At 43.8% G+C, this 19,499-nt stretch overlaps 1 protein-coding gene across 1 annotated transcript in view; it reads left to right on the top strand.

Moving 5' to 3' along the window:
• The window catches only part of Nrcam (neuronal cell adhesion molecule), a 509,489-nt gene extending 506,224 nt beyond the window's left edge, over nt 1–3,265 (top strand). The window contains exon 34 of the mRNA XM_060392024.1: nt 1,025–3,265. Coding sequence (XP_060248007.1) covers nt 1,025–1,029 — 5 coding nt within the window. The 3' untranslated portion in view covers nt 1,030–3,265. The remainder of the gene's footprint in view (nt 1–1,024) is intronic.
• The last annotated feature ends 16,234 nt before the right edge of the window (nt 3,266–19,499 follow it).

The following is a 19,499-nucleotide window of genomic DNA, read 5'->3' as shown; positions in this document are numbered from 1 at the left end:
TGGGCAAATGTATGTATGAAGTGTATGAAACAGTTTTACCTCTCACCACTAGGTGGCGATATGTGCACTGACCGAGTCTGCTTCACAGACACCACAACTTGAACAGGCAGATGAGGAGCTTTCTCCTGTCCTGTTGTCAACAATGCTCTAATAACAGCTCACACCTTTCTTTGCCTTAGCATGCCAGTATTTCCTCCCAAGACAATGTTTTCTGTAAAAACCTACTTTTTGTGTTGCCATTCCCCTGCTGCTTGAGTTTATTTTTGTGGCCTGTTCTGCGTACACACCAGCACACCCTGAGGAGGGCAGTAGGAGGCTGTGAGCAAAAGTAGTACCTGTCCAGTCCTCTGCAGGTTGGCAAAGTGAACATCTGGTATGAAGAGCACGGGCTGCGAGTGCAGGTCAGGCATGGTTTTGAAGTACGTGATGTCACTTTTCTTCTGTAAAGGTATGGCGGCCAGCTTCCCGTCAGAGGCTGCACGAAACCACAACAACCACAGAACAGGGCTATGCACACATGAACACTGTCAGCCAAGTTCATGATCCTCCCCCAAAGCTTTCCCAGCAGCCTAGATTATGCTTCAAATGCCCTTCCCCAGGCCCAAATAAACAAAAAGAGCATGGGATTCTGGGAAGTACAATGAGGGTAAAAGGCTCCTCCACTTCCAGCTGTCCTGTGTGTACCGCGGAGGACTTCTGTTTGCTTTCCATATCAACGCTGCCCCTGTCTGCACTGTAGGGGCAAAGCAGGCCACACCTGGAGCCTTCGTACCTTCCCCTGTAGCCAGCTTCTTCTGTCTCTTCAAAGGACCCTGCTGGCTACAATCAGCATTGGGGAGGGGTTGACTTACAGTTGTTGCACTGGGTTTGGGAGGCCTGGCCCTTCCCTTTCTTCCTATTCTGCTTTCTCTCTTCATCTCAGATTTTTCTTTCTGCTTCCTGATGGGGAAAACAGAGACCAAGCAAGGTATGTTTTCAGAGCATAAAAGAATATTCTCATTTTCTTTCTCTCTCTCACACACAGCATGAAGATGGGAAGAGGAAGCCAGGAAGCCTCCTGCCTCAGCAAAATGAGAACACTCACAGATCTTCATGCTACATTCTGACCTGTAAGGCCAGCTCATCGGATTGCTGCCTCTTCCTGTCTCATGCCTACTCCATGAACTTGGCTTTTGAATCCATGGGGAAAGAACAGGCTGAGTTCTCTGGCCCAGTGTCACCTGCTGGGTAGCTCAGTGCTATTAATAGAACAGCCTAGGCACTGGCCCATGGCGTCCGCTCCTAGGCACAGACAGCTTTCAGGCAAGTGCCACTTCCCAGGGCAAGTTTTCCTCTGCCTATGGTTATGAATTTTTTCAAAAATCATCACAGGAAGAAATAAAGGGGGCATTTTTGTAGCCACACAAAGATGCGGGATCACTCTGCACATGAAATTATCATATTTCCCTGTATGCTTGGAGATGGTGCTCACTCTACCATGTAGGAGAAACATGCATTCACTCACTTCTGTGCTCCTGTTCTTTGTAATTTGACTTCTTATTAGCCAAATTCAAGGCCTTCTCCTGCTCAACTACCTGATCAGCTGCCCCTGGTGTCAGCATCATTTGCTGTTCATATTTCTTTTGGGCCATTTCTTAACCTATTTTCCTCTCCTGATCCCAGAAAGGCATCCAGCACAGCTTCCTCCATTCTGGCTTCAGCAGAATTCAAGTACACCATGAATTCACAATGCCCTACACAGGTGACATTCACAGGACACCAAGCCAAACCTGCTTCCTAGGTCCATGTTAACAGTCTCTTTCCTTGCAGTCTGTTTAGGAAACAGTGACACACACCACATAAAGCACCCAGTAATCTGCACCCTTCAGACAAACCAAATACACTTTTGGTCACACTGACTCTTACTGGTCTTACTGACTTAGAGCAGAAAGCCAGACAAGACTAGGATACAGTGGGGACTTGGGTTCAGCAAGAGCACCATGGCTTTGGAGGGAGTTCTTGAAGGATGGGCCACTGCTGTTTTCCATAGATGGGACTCAGATAATCACAATGCATCTTTCATACCAAAAACTACCAAAGAACTAGTGGTTCTTATGCTATTTTACATTAAATTTTGAGGTGTCATTGATACTTACAGGTCATGGAAATCCACAGCAAGAGGGACAACATAGAGAAATATAGATACACCGGCTACAAAAAAAACTCATCAAAATAACACAGATTTTTGTAGAGCCTTTGTGTTTAAACAAAGAGAAATCAATTCTAAATGCCCCCAATAACACCTTGCTCAAACCAACTTCAAGTTTGGAGTGGGAAATGGCAACATTTTTTCTTAGATACATACAGAGCACTTTGCCATGTGTTGGAAGCTATGTGTAATTCAGTATTCCATACAAATATGTATTATCTACCCCTATAAATTATAGTTCACTCAAGACACATCCCAAAATTATACAAATTATTTTTTCATTGTCAAATTTTGTGTTATTTTTAAGTATTAGTGTCATGTGAAAAACACTCATCATGCTGAATATTGCCCTGGTTAGTTTGTTGTGTTTTTGTTTTGTTTTATTTGTTTGTTGATCAACTTGACACAAGCTAAAGTCATCGGAGAGAATCTCAACTGAGAAAATGCCTGTGGAGCATTTTCTTGATGGATGAGAAAAGGCCCAGCCTGCTGGCAGTGGTGTCGGCCATGGCACAGGCTCCTGGATCTAAGAAAGCAAGCTGAGCAAGCCGGGGAGAGGGGGTGTGCAGGAGCAGGGCAAGTCAGTAAGCAGCTCTCCTCCATAACCACTGCCTCAGTTCCTGCCTCCAGGTTCCTGCTGTGAGCTCCTTCCCTGCCTTCACTCTGTGATGTGCCCTGGAAGAATAAGACGAAACAAGCCCACTCTCCCACCTGCTGCTTTTGGTCATGGGCTTTATCCCAGTGCTAGACGGCTAACTCAGACAGATAGTGCAATGACCTGAATGAGAACATTCTCCAGAGCCTGGTATGCAAACACTTGGTCCCCAGTTGGTGGTGATGCCTGGGAAGCTGGCGGGCTCATTGGAGAAAGTGCATCACTGGGGGTGGGCTTAAGAGAGTTTAAAACCTCACTCCACTTTCTCTCTCTGCACTATGCCTGCATCTCATCTTCCTGCTCCTACTTTCATGCTCACTTTCACACTGCTATGCCTCACCTGCCATGATAAACTCAACCCTCTGGACCCATATGGCATTTTATCTTAGCACGAGAAAAGTAACCAATAAAAATGGGTACAGCCCAAGAAATTTTACTTTTAAAGAATGGTTTTATTTGTGCTATTTCTGAGAATAGCCAAGAAAGAATTGTTTAAGAATTATCTATATCATCCTCCTCTTCAGGAAAACAGCAAACAGTGGATGATGCAGAATACCTCTGGTCCAGGCTTGGAAGGCCACAACAGCTTCTGCAGAGGACTTGGCAGTAGCCTTGGGGACTGAGGTTATAATAGAAGCTGTGAGGCTTCTGGAGGTAAAGCCAAAGACAAGGAGTGGATCCCTGTCACCAAGCTGGGCCACCTGGTCAAGGACTTGAAAATAGAATTCCTGGAGACAATTTACCTCTTCTCCCCACCCATTAAGGAATCCTAGACCATCAGCTTTTTCCTGAGAGCATCCCCAAAAGATGAGATTCTGAAGATCGTGCCAGGGTAGATGCTGCAATGAGGACCCAGTTCAAGGCTTTAGTTGCTATTGGGGACTAGAATAGTTATGTTGGCCCTGGTATTAAGTGGTCCAAGGATATAGCCAATCAAAACCCGAGGGGCTATCATCTTGGCCAAGCTTTCCACTCTTTCTGTATGGAAAGGCTAGTTGGGGAACAAGATTGGCAAGCCCCACATTGTTCCATGCAGAGTGACAGGAAGCTGTGGTTCCACACTGCTGAGTCCCCCCCAACCGAGAGGCACTGGCATCATCTCTGCTCCTGTGTCCAGAAAGCTGCTAAGTATGGCCAGTATTAATGACCGCCAACATAAGATAGGGCTGCACTGCCACCCTGGGCAACTCCATCAAGGCCACCTTTCATGCCATCTCCAAGTCCTACAGCTTCTTGATCCTGGAACCTCTGGGAAAGACTGTGTTCATCAAATAACCTCATCAGGAATTCATGGACCACCTTGAGAAAACCCTCACCAGAGTTCAGAGGACCTAGGCTCCAGCTGTGGCTACCACATATGGGGTTTTATACAAGATCATAAAATGAATTAAGCGTATTTTTGGAAAAAATTATATATGTGCAGTATAGTTTTCAGGAACTAGAAACACATTATACACTCTTGGGGAACTGTCATTCTCATTTCTAAATAAATCTGTGATTTCAGTAAGACCCAAAAAAGCACTACACATTCAGTACAGACAGATCTGTCTCCACCAAGATCTTGCATCACTTTATTTCCTAGGAGTACTTGTCGCCGAAACTTCCAGAAAACATTACTTCTACACTTGGGGAAGAAGTCCATTTCATTTAAGAGGGCAAATTTGATGCAGCTGATGCAATTACAGTTAACCCATCCACAAGGTCCTAAGACTCTTCTTCATGTGAGTTTCTTGACATTCCCCACTCCTTAACACTGCAATATACAGAAACCTATGTCATCACTCACTGCTTGAAAAAAATGCCAATCCATCATGCTTCATTAGGGCATTTAAAACAGGAACTATTAGGAATGTGACCTTTCTTATTGGCAAAGCGTACACGAGAGTGATCCATTCTGGGTTTTCAATGTTTAAAATCATAGCCATACAAGTAAATGGTTTTTCCAACCACCTTTTCCTAGCCTAAGGCCCCGCCATGTGACTTCAAAAACAAAGCTTTGGGGCAGGTAGGGAACGTACACATTCCCCTTCTCTTCCTTTCTCACTGAAAGGAAAAATAACTGAATGAAAATAGTTTTTTTTTTTTTTTTTAATTGGCAAACAACTGGTATAATGAGCCCATTTTATCCCTTAAAGCCTCTTTTCCTCTAGGACATAGGCTCACAACCACAGTGCAATACTCTCCTCCCTACAAGTTTGGGGTTTTGTGTGTGTGTTTGTTTAGTTTTGGGTTTTTTGAATGATCAGTAGTCACTCTCACATTCAGTGTATAAAGTTAGCTATTGATTCAAGGAGTCTGAACTGAGACAGATCTATGTCTGGACCCAGCTCCTCTGCTGCGTGAGTCCAGCCAAGTGCCTTTGACCCATGTGTATGTACTCACTGAGTGTTGCGTCAAATGGCCTCTGGGCTCTGGAGGCTACCTAACTGTCCCTCAGTTCTATAAGGGCTATACAGCTGTGCCTACAGTGCAATTCCAGTGGCTTTTATTATCTTCTCTTAACCATTTCCTCTCTGCTGTCACTTCTCTTGGCTCACAGGGACGCATTCCTCCCTGTGCTATTTCATTGCTATAACAGGCAATTTAAAACAGACTGGTGTAGCTTTAAGAATGAAGGGTAGCATGGAATTAGCTACGGGCCTCTTTTCATTTCTCTTCTCCATCATCTAATCTGAAATAGTCACCAGTGCATACCTATAAGCAGCCAGTGAGATTACACTGTCTTTGTTACCTCACTTGTATGTATGTGTGTTGTGTGCAAGTGTCCTTCAGTGTGTTCTGAGGCCAGAGAAGCATTTGGAATGTCCTCCTCTATTATGCCCTGACTTATTGCCTTGAGACAGGTCTCTCATTGAACCTAAAGTTTGACATTTAAGCTACAGTGAGTGGCTGGACACCCACATGCTTCAGAAACAATCCCAATGTTACAGGCACATGCAATACGCCCAGATTTTTATACTAGTGGTAAGGATTCAAATTTAGGGCCTTGTGCTTACATAAAAAGTACTCTTATCCACTGAGCCATTTCCCTGCAGTTTATTGAGCTTTTCAGTAGTCATCCTATGGCCACACTGATGGCTACATGATGGCTACATGTCTGCACTCTCCGATTTACAGATAACTGTGTGCCCTCCATCAGCATATCACCTGTGCTTTCACATTCCATGTCTAGAGTTCATTCTCTACTAGATTTACGGAGAAGGAATATTCACCAGAATTGGGATGTTATATTGTCGTTTATGTTTTATTTGAAGTTTGTGTTTTTCTATATTCTTTACATTGGAGTTAATTGGGTAGAAAAAAAGTCCTTGGTTTACTTTATTCTATTCAGATAACTATTTTCTCCTGATATAGTATTACTGTTGAAATTTTTGATGATAAAAATATCCCTATTCACTTCTAATTATTTATTTTCCTTTAATTAAATGCCCAAAGAATAGTTTTCATCTTTTCAAAGTCTGATAGCTATGCTTTCTTTTTTTAACCCCCTGAGACAGAGTCTCACTGGCTGTCTTGGAACACACTACATAGACACGGCTGGTCAAACTTACAGACACACACCTGCCTCTGCCTCCCTAGTGCTGGGTTAAAAGGTGTGTGCCACTCTGCCCATCAGCTGTTGTTTCATATTGTTTTCCTGAGCCAGTTCCCCCAGCACGGTATAAACACTCTCCCATGGTTCTGATGTACCATTTTTACATTTGTTATATTCTGTTGCTTGGGAGTTTATTGTTTTTTTTTCTTGGTTTGTTCTTCTCAATGACCACTGTTCTACAAATATTCAGTCATCTCTAGCTCTTGTCTGTGGTATGTTCACTCCTCTCTTTCATAATTTCCTTCTATTCTGCGCTGTTTTCCCACCTGCACCTCCTTATGACCTGTCACTGGCCTAGCCACTAGCTGCTTCTCGTACATTATGGAATACTTCTGCTTCTATTGCAAGTTCTTGCCTGAGCTCAAGCATAGGTCTATTCTTCATATACATGGTTTTCAAGCTTCCTGTTAGCGAGATTCATTGGCTCACTTTGAGATATTGGGCTGTTTTTCATCTGCTGGGTGGTAGTAGCTTCATGATGTTCATTCACTGTTCATAAGGAAGTTGGTCTGACCTTAATCTTGTTTTTAATGAAATGCGTTTTTTTTTTGGGGGGGGGCTATTTTCGGAGTCACTTTGGGCAACATGAGAAGCCAGGACAGTTCTCCCCTCAGGCTTGTAACCTACAATCCCTCTTCTTAAATGTTCACACAGTAATACAAAGAAGCGCACTGTTATTGTTGCTTTAAGGTTTATTCATTTTATTTTGGGGAGTGTTTTGTTTGCACATGTGTACATGCACCACATGAGTACCTGGTGCCCACAGAGGCCAGAAGAGGGTACCAGATCCCTTGAAACTGGAGTTGCCAATGGCTGTAAAGCTATCAGTTACTGGAAACTGAATCTGAGTCCTTTTCAAGAGCAGCAAGTGTTCTTTAGGACTGAGCCAGCCCCTAGTCTTCTGTTTTATAAGATGGCCTACTCTGTATATAAATACAGAGTATAGATAGACATTTCTGTGTGCTTTCTATTGTTACAATAAAGACCACGGCAAAAGCAACCTGGAGAGCAAAGGGCTTACTTCCTCTTACAGGTGCAGGCCATCACTGAGGGAGAAAAACTCAAGGCAGGAACCTGGAGGCAGGAACAGAATCAGAGACCATGAAGAAATGTCTCGTACTGGCTTGCTCTTCAAGATTTGCTCAGTTTGCTTTCTTATATACCCAGGATCTCCTGCCCAGGGCTAGCAAGCTAAGCCCTTAGTAAGCTAAGCCCTTCCACATCACCCATCAATCAAGAAAATGCTCCTTAGACTTACACACATGCTAATCTGCTAGAGGAATTTTCTCGGTTGGCCCTTCTCTTACGAGAAAACTCTCCAGCTGTGTGGCAAAAACTAACCAAGAGAGTGTCCCTTCCTATCTTAATTTTCTTTTGTGCTTTTCTTTCCCGGCCACCTGTTTGCCCACTCCAGCAGCTGATTTTACTCTTACCAGTTTTGCCCAGAACAGGGTTTTCCCTTTAGATCAGGGCTTTACATTGTAACTTCTCATGCAAAACAACATAACAATGTCAGTCCCTTTGCACACACCAGCCAGCTAGGGTCTTTAGAATTTTTTCCCCCAGCCCACCTCACACCCTGTCCTCAGAAGGCCCCTTGGTGCTTTCCAACGAGTACCTTAGGCTCCGTTACTTGCCCTCACAGAGGCTGACCTCACACAGGCTGTCAAATGATCAGTACACATGCTCACACCTGTGACTATCTCTTGTACCTGACCTTCAGGGTTGAAGCTTTCTTATTCTAACTATTCTGTTAAAGTTTATAGTAGCAATCATGGAGATGAAAGCACTGTGTGCTGTGTAAGAAATGATGAACTTATTTTGTAGGCAAGGTTTCTAGTCCTGAAAGTTCTAGGTGAGGCCCCATGCAACTCAACAAATGGCCAAGATTGCAATGTGTGTTCTACAGTAGTGTCTACACCCAGTGGATATTCCAGATCTGTCATCTCAGCTGCACGCTCGGACCAAAGCACAGTATGCTACAAACTGAAGGTTCCCTCACTTCACCCGACATGTGCTGAAGCGAAGCCCTTAACGCTGGTGAGGTGATGAGGCTGATCCCTGATGTGACAGTGTCCCGTGAAAAGACACAGGAGAGCTCTTCTCTTTTTTTTCCATGTGAGCACAAGGAAAGAACATGCCTACCGGCAGCCAGGAAGTCCCTCACAGGGACTGAACTCATAGCGCTGAGGTTTCCGTAGAAAGTACATTTCTATTGCTCACACCACCTAGCCTCAGGTATTTCGTTTTATCAGCCTGAGAGAACTAAGCCCCAGGGCAATGCCAGTCATTAAATTAATGGTAAAAATACTGAAAACAGCAAGAGCCAAGACAAAGGACAGTGGATTGGTGACTCCCTAAATATCTAACAGGACTTGAGAATAAAAGACTGCCATGTCTCTGTGGTTGGCCGAGAACAGTGACAAGGGAGAAATGTCATTAAAAAGAACATCTAGCCATAACAGAACCTTTCTGACAAATTTGTCTTTACTCACCTTGTCGCAGAAGACCTTGATCTGGCAGTACGCTCTGTGGACGGGTTTATTGCTGCGGTTATTGTAACTGTATGTGTCAATCTGAATCATCAAAGGAAGTCCTTTCACGCCCTTCTGGGAGGAGAAATCTGTACTCAAGCAATTCACTGTGATGAAAATCTGAAGGAGGCAGAAAAAGAAGAAAGTTCACAAACTGCCATGCAGAGGACCTTCAAAGAGGGAGGCAGGCAGGCATGTGAAGTGAAAATCCTACACAAACCTATAAGGACAACTGATAACTGTTCAATACTCTCCCATAGAATCCTGCCAGATGCACAAAACATTATATGGCTGTAAACTTCTAAACAATTTGCTTTGATATTTGAACTTGAAATAGACAATTTAAATGACTGTCTAGAAAGCACATCACTATAAATGAGTTAACTAGGTTATTTTCTTGGTATATTAAAATCGCCACTTCTGGGGCTACAGAAATGTGTCAGCAGTTAAGAGCACTTGCTACTCTTGCAGAGGACTAGGGTTTGATTTCCAGGACCCACACGGTGGTGCACAACTGTTGTAACTCCCGTTCCAGGGGATCTGACACCGTCTTCTGGCTTCTATATGCTCCTGGATGCACGTGGCACACATACATACACTCAGGCACACCCACATACTAAATTAGTCAATTAATCTAAGAAGTTGACACTTCTAGTTATAACTTTCCCTAACCTCTGACCTGCAGGATAAAAAATAATAGTAATGAGATAACTATTCTTTTTTAATAGAATATCATTGAAACCCAGTTATGTTTTGTAAAACTTCCTTCCTTGACTGTGGAGCGTGAGGTCTGTCTGGAATAATTTCTTATTATTTAATATGACCTGGCACCTAATACAAGGCCTAGCAAAGAACTCACTAAGCATTAGATAACTGAACTTACAGGAATCCCACTAGATTGCAAGTCAAAAGCCCCGACTTCAGCCTCTAGTAGCATTAACCAGCTAAGGGTCCTCATACATGTCACTCAATACTTGCCATGTTCAATGGTCCCGTTAAAGTGCCTGCAAGCCCTCTCCCTGAAAAAGAAAATCTAAATGCTAACCTACTCCACATTAGTGAAGAAGAGGAGCTGGCAAAGGCAAGAAACGAAACAGGAGGGATTAAATAACAGCATAAACCTCCTCCTGTTAACAGGAAGTGGTGGCACACACCTGTAATCCAGCAGTCAGGGAGCTGAGTCAGGAGGATCATGAGGACCAGTGCAACCTGGGAATTATAGCAAGATTCTGAACAAACTAAATCCTCATCTTATAACATGTGGCATCAGGAAATGCAATAGAAAAACTTTTAAAACCTTCAAGCTAAAAAACAAACAAACAAAAAATATACAGTAGAAATGACATGATGCCAACAGGACAGAAACTCTAATCAGTTTTTGAGAGTTCTATTTGATTAACAGAATAAAAAACAAGTTTCACTGTAAAGGATTGGTAAAGACAGAGGATGAGTGTAAATGAGCTAAAAATGACCCTGTTCTACATAATGGTGGGTCACAGCCAAAAGATGGCATTTTCATAGTTTGCATCTACAATTCCCCCAGAGATGAGTGCTGTTAGAGGCTATGAAAGCTTTAGGAAGTGGCCTGGCTGGGAACTCTGTCTCTGGGTCCTATGTTATATAGCCAGCCCCTGGCTCTTGGCATGCTCTCTGCCTTCAGGTCCACCTTGATCTGAACAGCCTCTGCCACACACTCCTACCATGATGCCTCCCACCCACAATGCACTGGGACCTTCTGAAACTCTGGGAAAAGAAAGAAAAACAAAACACCTTTCTTCCACTAAGCTGTTTCTAACAGGTGCTCTGGTCATTGTGACACAAACTAATATAGACACTATGTAATAGTGATTTTTATTGGAATGAGCAAAGAACACTGACAAGAACTAGGAGGAAGGGTAGCAGGGACAGGGGTGGACTGGGACATATATTATTATGTGTAACACAAAGTTTCAAAAGTGTTATCCCATCAAAAGTGGGCTTTTGATGGATGTCAAAACCTTTGTGCCTCTGTGAAAGTGCCTAGAGTTGCCCTGAAGGAAAATGAAGGCCACAGAGTTCTTCCTAGGTACCGGGCTGATCTGTTTGATACCCTGTAGACTTTTAGTAATTTACACCACCAGGCATCTAATTGTCAGTGCTTCACCTCTTCACACATCCTTTTACCTGTGAGCTCCTCCTTCTGCCCATCAGGGGTGTCTAAGGACATTTGACAAGTTTCAATGATGTGCTAATTACAACAGCTTTGCCAGCTGTGCCACTAGCTCCCACCTTTCTAGCCAAAACCCGAAAACAAATACTAAAGGTAGTCTGTCTCACTGTACGTCTAGAGATCTAATGTGTGGGTACTCTGAGAGACATTGGATTTGTGTTAAAGAAATGTTTTCCCATCTGTTTGTCTTTGAGACAGGGTCCCCTTGGCAGCTCAAGGTCACCTGAAACTTGAAGCTCCCTCTTTAGCCCAGGCTAGTATTAAACTTGTGGTGATCCTCCTGATTAAGGCTCTCTAGAGCTGGAATTACAGGCATGGTGTACAATAAATTTTAGCGGCTTTGTACACAGACACAGGCATAGGTGCGTGCGCACAGGAAGGGAAAGAATAACTGTATAATACATAGTTTAATTTCCCTACTTTGCTCTTTATATACCCTGTAATATCATGTTATATATTATAAAAATAAAGAAAAGATACTTTTAAATATATACATTCATTTCACTCATTCATTCTTTTCATTCATTTATTCAGTCTATAAGTATCCATGGAAGCACACAGTGAAGCACACAATGCATTAAATGGTGTAGGATCTTAGAAAGAGACAGAAGCTAACAATTCAAGGAGAATGCAACCAGTGTTCAGCAATGACCATCATACAGTGGTCGAGTACAAGAGAGGTGTGAGCAGAGGTCCCGCAGAACAAAGTCCTCAGCCTGGAGGAAACTAGTGAAACATAAGCCACAGATACTCTAGATTTGAGCAGGGGCCTCACAGAATCCAAAGAAGCCTGGGGGCAGGGGGGTGAGATCAACTGAAGATGCAAATGCCTGAGTAATGAAGACTATGGCAGGCAGGATGCATCTTCCAAACTTCCAGCGTAGAAATATTCTGTCCATAACAGTCACAGTAACAGAAAATGCTACCTTGGAGAGTCCCTAAATGACAAAGAAATTTTATTTAACATTCACTTAAGCAGCAAATATTTTCAAACATCTTAAGTTTCCTGAGGCTGCAGCAACACAAATATGCAAGCTCTGTGCCCTGCAACCACAGAAGGCAGGGGTGAGATGGGGTGAGAGATACGTGCTGGTGTCTTAAAGATTACAGTAGCAACGTGACCACTGATGTGATGGTCAGGAAGGAGGCGTCCTTTTCTAGGCACACTTGACTTGTTCTATTGCTGCCAATGGGATGATCTAGGCCAGAATGCAGTTTTGTATCAGCAAACAAAATGCTCACTCTGCTGAACTAGTGGTTGTCCCTAATTCTGGCCCTGCATTTCACAAAGATCTCCCTGATGTAATCCACCATCACTCCAGACTCCATCTATAGGTCTGCCTAGTAGAAGAGAAGACAATGTTCTGGTGGATATTTCCTACATGACTGGCTTACTAATTTGCATATCATTCACTGAGGGTCAATGATAGCTAGGAAGAAAAGCTAATTATGGTCTGTCATCTCCAAGTCTGACCTAAGAGAGCTAGAGCAACAGATCATGACTATTTACAAGGACCACTTAAGTAGCCTAGTCATCTAGAGCCAATGAGATAACGGATGCTCACTGGCAATAAATAGACTCAGTCATCCTTGGAGGAGCCATAAAAGTCAATCACCCTGTACACAAGGTCCTTAAAAGCCAATAGAGTTCAACAGGGAGATATTTAGATTTAATGCTCTTAAAAAAGAAAGGTCTCCACAGAAGGCCCAGAGTGGCTCAGACTCAAGGCAGCCTGATCCCATAAAAGGTAAACCTCAGGAGCCTGCCTTCTGTGCTGGCATCTCTCAGGTCAGCCCAACATGCAGGGTGCTGTGCTGGGCTCAGCAGCGCTTCCTTCTCCTGGCCACCTCCTGGAAAGCAGTTTCAGGGTCTGATGGCATCAATCACAGCCTGGCTGTGCCACACTCAAAATCCAAATGGTTGAACTTTAATGGAAGTGGGGGTGGGGCGGCACAGAAGGCTGTTAACTGAAACCTTGGCCGAGGAGCTGATAAGCATTTGCTTCTTTTTGCAAACCCAACCATGTCCCACAGCTCCACCAGCAGTAGGCAAACACAAGAGCAACTTTCCCCTAAGTTGACCTACAAAGAACCCAACGTAAATGTGTTGCAGATCTGAGGACAAAGCATGATTTCACCCCCTGAATGTTCATCTAAATGTCAAGCACAGAAAGTTATTTCTAGCTTCAACAGGAGCTCAGGCTATGCAAAGAGCAGATGGACCCGGTACATAGCTGACCTGTCCCTGAGTTACACACAATTGTGCGGCCTCTGCTTACATCCTTCCCAAACCTCAGGTGGATTCCCCTAATTCTAGAAGCACACTTTTCCTTCTTCAGGAAGACTAATTAAATCTTGTGCAGTCAGGCAAATAATAGACACCATTTCAATTTCCTCACATGTTCAGAGTGAAGCAGATAATTTTTTAGACACCTTCCCCAGAAAAAGCAGTCTAAAGCATGTGACTTTTTAAAAATAAAATCACTTGTTACATGTGAGTGACAATTCCCCTTTTGTGGCTTCGAACATAAAAGTGACTTTGCTGAGGTCTCAACCCCAGCTGCACACCAGGCAAATAAGACAGTTTATTAAAATAAACACAGCAGGGAGCTTCAGAGCCAACCCATGATCTCATTGTTAATTTCCACTGTTTCTTGGGCTTTCCAATAGAAACAGTCAACCTTATCTTTAATTGATTTAATTTAGAAAGCAATTTAAGATTTAAAACTAAATCCTCACAACCATGATTCAGTGTCATGAATTTATTTGACTTCATACAAATTGAATTTTGTACTTGTACTATCTTTCTGGCTAAAGGCTATTTATATATTAATGTATTTCCTAATACTCAGGATCCTAAAGAACTCATCTAAAGAATCACACAGGTTTATTGCAATAACCACAGGTAGGGTGTGCACCAAGAAATAAGTTTAACACTAGAACCCATTCTCCCTTCATAAATATTATATAAATAAGTAAGTGTGTTGGTGCCAATTTCTCTCCTCTTTTTTCTTCTTCCTCTCTCTCTTCCCCCTCCTTCTTTCCCTTTCTCCCTCTCTCCTCCTCCCACCCCTCCTCCTTCTTCTCTCCCCTTCTCCTTCCTTAGACAGGATCTCACTATGTGGCTCTAGCTGTCCTGGAACACACTAGATAGATAGTTCTCTGTCCTGAACTCAGAGTTCCTCCTGCCTCTGCCTCTGCCTCCCAGGTGCTGGGATTAGTTCTTGGTTCTTATTAAAGACCTTTAAATAGCTTCCTTACATTTTGTCATTTTTCTTCCACATGAGTGCAGATGGGATGACAAATGAAACAGGCAAAAAAGTAAGAGTAAACTCTAGCCAAGCAAGAACATAATAAAATGTGAGCTATCGCTCACTTCACGCTGTGACTCACCCAGCAGTGACAAGCATCCTCCTGTGCTGGCAGTGTGCAAGGCAAGACCAGCCCCCACACCTGCTCTCAGGCCCCTTTGCTGTTTTGTTCAGGATTTCCTGAAGCCTCCGATTATACAGCACTTGTAGATATGATTACTGTATTTCTTTTTTTTTGTTTTATCTTTCATTCTTACAATGTATTTATTTTTTACACATGCTACAAGTGCGTCTGAATACACACAGATGAACATTTGAGTTGCTCTCACATTCTACCCTGCCATGGTTTTTCTGTTTTTCCACCACCAGTGTGTTTTCTGTTGTTTTCAGAGCACGTCAAATCTGGTCCATTTCAGGGCACTTCGGTCTGCTGTCTCTGCAGATCCACACTGGACGACTGGACGACTACCCCGCCCCCTTTGAGACTTCAGTTCAATACTAACTCTTCAGACACACAAGCCAGAGTTACTTTTCTCTCCTTCCCATCCAGAGGCATACTTGACTGCATTTCTCTTTTCTGTTTTCTTCATACACTGAATAGTATTTGAATTTAATGTGTTTAGTTACCTGTTCCATGAGGGCAAAAGCCCAAAAGGCCATTTCTCTGTCTCAGGTCAGCTTCATTCTGCCAGGCTCCTCATCAAGTATTCCTCATCAAGTTCCTCATCAAGTTCCTCATCAGGTTCCTCATCAAGTATTTACTCAATGAGTTAAGAAACATAATTTTTTTCCAAATATGCATTTTTCCTTTATGCACAATCATGCTTTCATAATAGTACCTAGAAGCTGAGACTGACAGAGTAGCTGAAGTTGTCAAGACAACACAGTGGGTCACTGCTGACCGGATATACCCTCTGAAGCTACCTGACAGCGTGTCTGCTTGCCCATTTACCTACCTAGTGACTGAGGTAGCAGTATAGCTACGATAAGACCAACAACATACTCAGCATGATTGTCTGTCTGTCCGTCCAGCTAACCACCTCCCTATCCACACATGCTCACACCCTTGGAAGGGCTACAGATGAGAAGCACAGAGGCTCTCTAACAGCAGGCCCTGCTCCCGGGACAAGAGCACTGCTCATGCCCAGTTCTAGTCAGTGTTGTGGAACAAGCATAATTAGTTGAACAATACAAACCATACTTGCTATGAGAACTTGCAAAGAAGTAAAGAGCTTAACTGGGAAGGCTCCCTGGAGGAATCAGGGGTGAGAACAAAGGCTGCGGGATGCGGAGATCCCTGGAATCAGCGTCGAAGCTGACCTGGAGCCCTTGTGTCATGGGTCAAGTGGGACAAGTAGGTGTGGGCCACAGTACCCAGTAAGAGGCCCAGTGAGACCTGAGAAAAGCAGTGGGGCTCCGGAGTGGCAGGGTTCACACCCTTCCAGAGTAGGTGAGAGAAACATTAAAAATGTAAGACGAACCTGGGCCAGGCAGGCTGGTAGTGAAAGGGCACAGGGCTCCCCAGGGAGCCGGAGGCTTCGGCTACAGCCTCCAAAGCAAGTGGTAAGTGGGGTCACTTGCAGTGAGGGGGTTAGAAGATGCCAGCTTTCTCTACAGCTGAGAGCAGGGTGAAAGTCTTGAACAAAAACAGAGAGAGAGAATGAAAGAATGAAAAAAAGAAAGAAAGAGAAGGGGAGAGGGAGGGTAGGAAGGAAGGAAGGAAGGAAGGAAGGAAGGAAGGAAGGAAGGAAGGAGCAGAAGGAAGCTCCTTCAGCCAGCCCTCACTCTTGCAGACCCTGTCTTTTGAGAAGCTCTAATAATCCCCACTTTGGTGCTATGGTATTTAAATGAGGCCATACTTTTCAACCGGAAAGGAGCCATGCAAGCAAAAATAAGGAGCTTCCCCAACCTCGCCACCCACCACACAGCCCACAGCCAACCTCCATGATGCTCATCTTTGTAACTGTTCTTCCTCAGAGCCAGAGGAGTCAAGCAGGCCACCCCTGTGCACTGCTCAGGTAGCTCTACTGCACCACAGGGGCCCCCAACCCTGCTCTTTCAGGGGGACACTACCCTATCCTGGCCAGATTTTTCCTCAGGGAGTTTGTAAAGCCAACCTCAGATGACTCCAGTTTATAAGCCTCAATGATTAAACAAACATTAAATCAAGGTAAATTTATTTTTAAAATATCAAATCGGCTGACTGGTGGTGCATGCCTTTAATCCCAGCACTGGGACGAACAGGAAGGTGGGATTTTTAGTTCAAGGACATCCCAGTCTAAATAGTGAGTTCCAAGACAGCCAGAACAACACAGAGAAACCCTGTCTCACCAAAAAAAAAAAAATCATTAAGTCTACTTCTCCACAGAACTTAGCAGGAGGGATGTCTAGGCCAGAGACTCCATTCATCTCCAATTTTCACTGTTCAGCTCTGCCACCCCATTGGATCTTACACAGCAGCATACTAGGATGAGGAGGGCCTTGGACTCTGCCTAACAGTGACTGCTTCACACATTGACAAGCTCCCTGTTGTGGGAATTTAAGTGTAAATTCAGTCAACTTTTTGGTGGTTTTGCTTTCTTGTCCTCTCTTTCTCTCTATCACACCCTCTCTGGATAGGGCCTCATATATCCCTGGTATGTGTGTGGCTGGTGATCAAAACCTGGGCTTTGCACATACTAGGTGAGCAGCCTAGCAATTTAGCCACATCCCCAGATCTAAAAACTTTGTAATTCTCTAATCCAATACAAAACTCAAAAGGCACCAAAAGCAAAACTGCAAACACTCTCCCGCCCTTGCTCCCCAGTCAAGTACCTCAGTGTACTATGCAAATGTGAGTTCTGTCCTATTCTGCAAAGGGCAGAAGAGAACACATATTCCCAATTCTCACTTTTCCCACATAATGATGAAATCTGATAGCTGTGTCTCTTTAAAAATGCTTACATATAGAATGAGAAATCCCCCCCCCCCAATTAGGCTGTTTCCAGCTTTTAGTTTATAACCAATGCCACTGCGAATGTCTGTGTGGTTTTTGTATACAACTGTACACAGGAACATAAATTTGCTGCTTAAGTTGTTTTCTCCAGCTGAAAGTGGAGAAGAAAAAGCCATGCCTCAGTGGTTCCTGCCTGTGATACCAGTGCTGGGAGGTGGAGGCAAGAGTCTTGAAAGTTCACCTTAGTTCCAGGCCTGTCTTAACTTCTCTGAGAGCAGGACCTGTGCCTGGCCAGGAATCCCATCTCTCAAAACTGGTATCTCATCTGCTGCCTCAAATACACCCTTGTCTCCCTGGCCGTGAGAGTGGAGATGTCCCTTCACAGTCCTCCCAACATAGACCAGCACTATGGAAGGACTGTGCTCAGCCTAGACTTGCTTGGCTCTGTTGTGCATTTGCTGTGTTACTGAGGTAAACTACTAACTTCAACTCACTCCTCAGATGAAAGCTGTCACCTGCTTAGAAACAAGAATAATTGGATAATACGTATAAAGGCCTAGCAGGGTGCCTGATATATAGTAATTGCTGAACAAATATTAGTCATTGTGCACACAGGCACACACCATTATGTCATGAAATCCAAGTGTGTAATCCAATTCTCTGCACAACACAATAGCTTATAGCTGTGAAGTTCAGAGCCGTAAGTAGAATGCAAGGCAGAGACCATGGCTGCTCCACACTAACAAAAGATCAACTGATATCTTCGGTGAGATGCCATCCAAAGATTACTCCTTGTTCACAAGCATTAGCTCCAGTTTTCCTGTCAGCCCTTACCTTATAAAAGAGGAACAAAGGCAAGGCTTTGTTTAAGTTCAATACCACAGACTCCAGCAAATGTTTGTCCTTCCCTTTTAAAGCTCCCTCTGCCCACACCACGCCCCAGCAAACACAGAAAAACGCCATTTGCCCTGCTCTGCTGTGTGTAACTCAATCCTTCTGAGACCTCTCCCAGGAGCCTCTCCCAGTGCTCTCTTTACTTTTGAGACCATGGGATGCCCTATAATATTCTCTATCAGATAACCTGCTTAAAATCGGCCTAAGTTAAGCAAAATACTAACTTAGTCTAAGTGAATGGTAACTTCTGCACAAACGGCTTTATCTTTTAACTGCCATAGAAGCTCCCTAAGAAAAGGCATCAACTTCCTGTTGATGCTGTGGGGTAGGGAACCAGCAAAGTTATGAACCTTGCTCACCCGGAACTATGGCATCCTTTAGGCAGTCCATTCGCTCTCTCTGTGCATTCTAAAAACCAATGTTTGCACATCTTGTCCCCTCCTCTGGTGTCCAGGAGTTCAAGGAAGAGTTCAAGGGAGAGTCCATTTAGAAGCATGCCCTAGGAAGGTACACCATGACTACCAAATTTAGATTTTTGTAAATTACTTTTCAGATTTATGCATTTTATTCTATGAACAGAAGTGTTTTGCGTGTGTGTGCGTGGTGTGTGTATGTGGTGTGTGTGTGTATGTATGTATGTATGTATGTATACCATTTGCATGGCCCAGGCTCTATGAGTTTAGAAGCATCAGACCCTTCAAAGCTGGAGTCACAGATGGTTGTGAGCCACCATGTGAGTGCTGGAAATAGAACTTGGGTCCTCTACAAGACTAGTGCTCTTAACCACTAAGTCATCTCCAGACCCAGAAGTTTAGCTTTCTAAGAGCGCTGTACTTGACACAGAGCACCAATAAAGCAGGGTGTGATTGCACAAGCCTGTAATTCCAGCACTGGGCAATGGTGGCAGGATTATCAAGAGATCACAGCCAGCCTCTGCTATATGAAAGCTTGACTCAACAACAGCACCTGTTAGACATCTCAGATGAAAAAAGAAATACTGGAAAAGAGACAGCTAGATGAGGCTGGAAAAATGATTCAGCAAGTAAGTGCATTCAGTGCTCTTCCAGAGGATCCAAACTTGGTTCCTAGCACCCATGTTTGGAAGTTTACAACTGCCTATAACTCCAGTTCAAGGGGAATCTGACAGCCTCTTTTGGCCTCTATGGGAAATGCATACA

The sequence above is a fragment of the Meriones unguiculatus genome, chromosome 1, assembly GCF_030254825.1.
Source record: "Meriones unguiculatus strain TT.TT164.6M chromosome 1, Bangor_MerUng_6.1, whole genome shotgun sequence".
Lineage (NCBI taxonomy): Eukaryota > Metazoa > Chordata > Mammalia > Rodentia > Muridae > Meriones > Meriones unguiculatus.
This window is presented reverse-complemented; position numbering and strand designations above follow the sequence as displayed.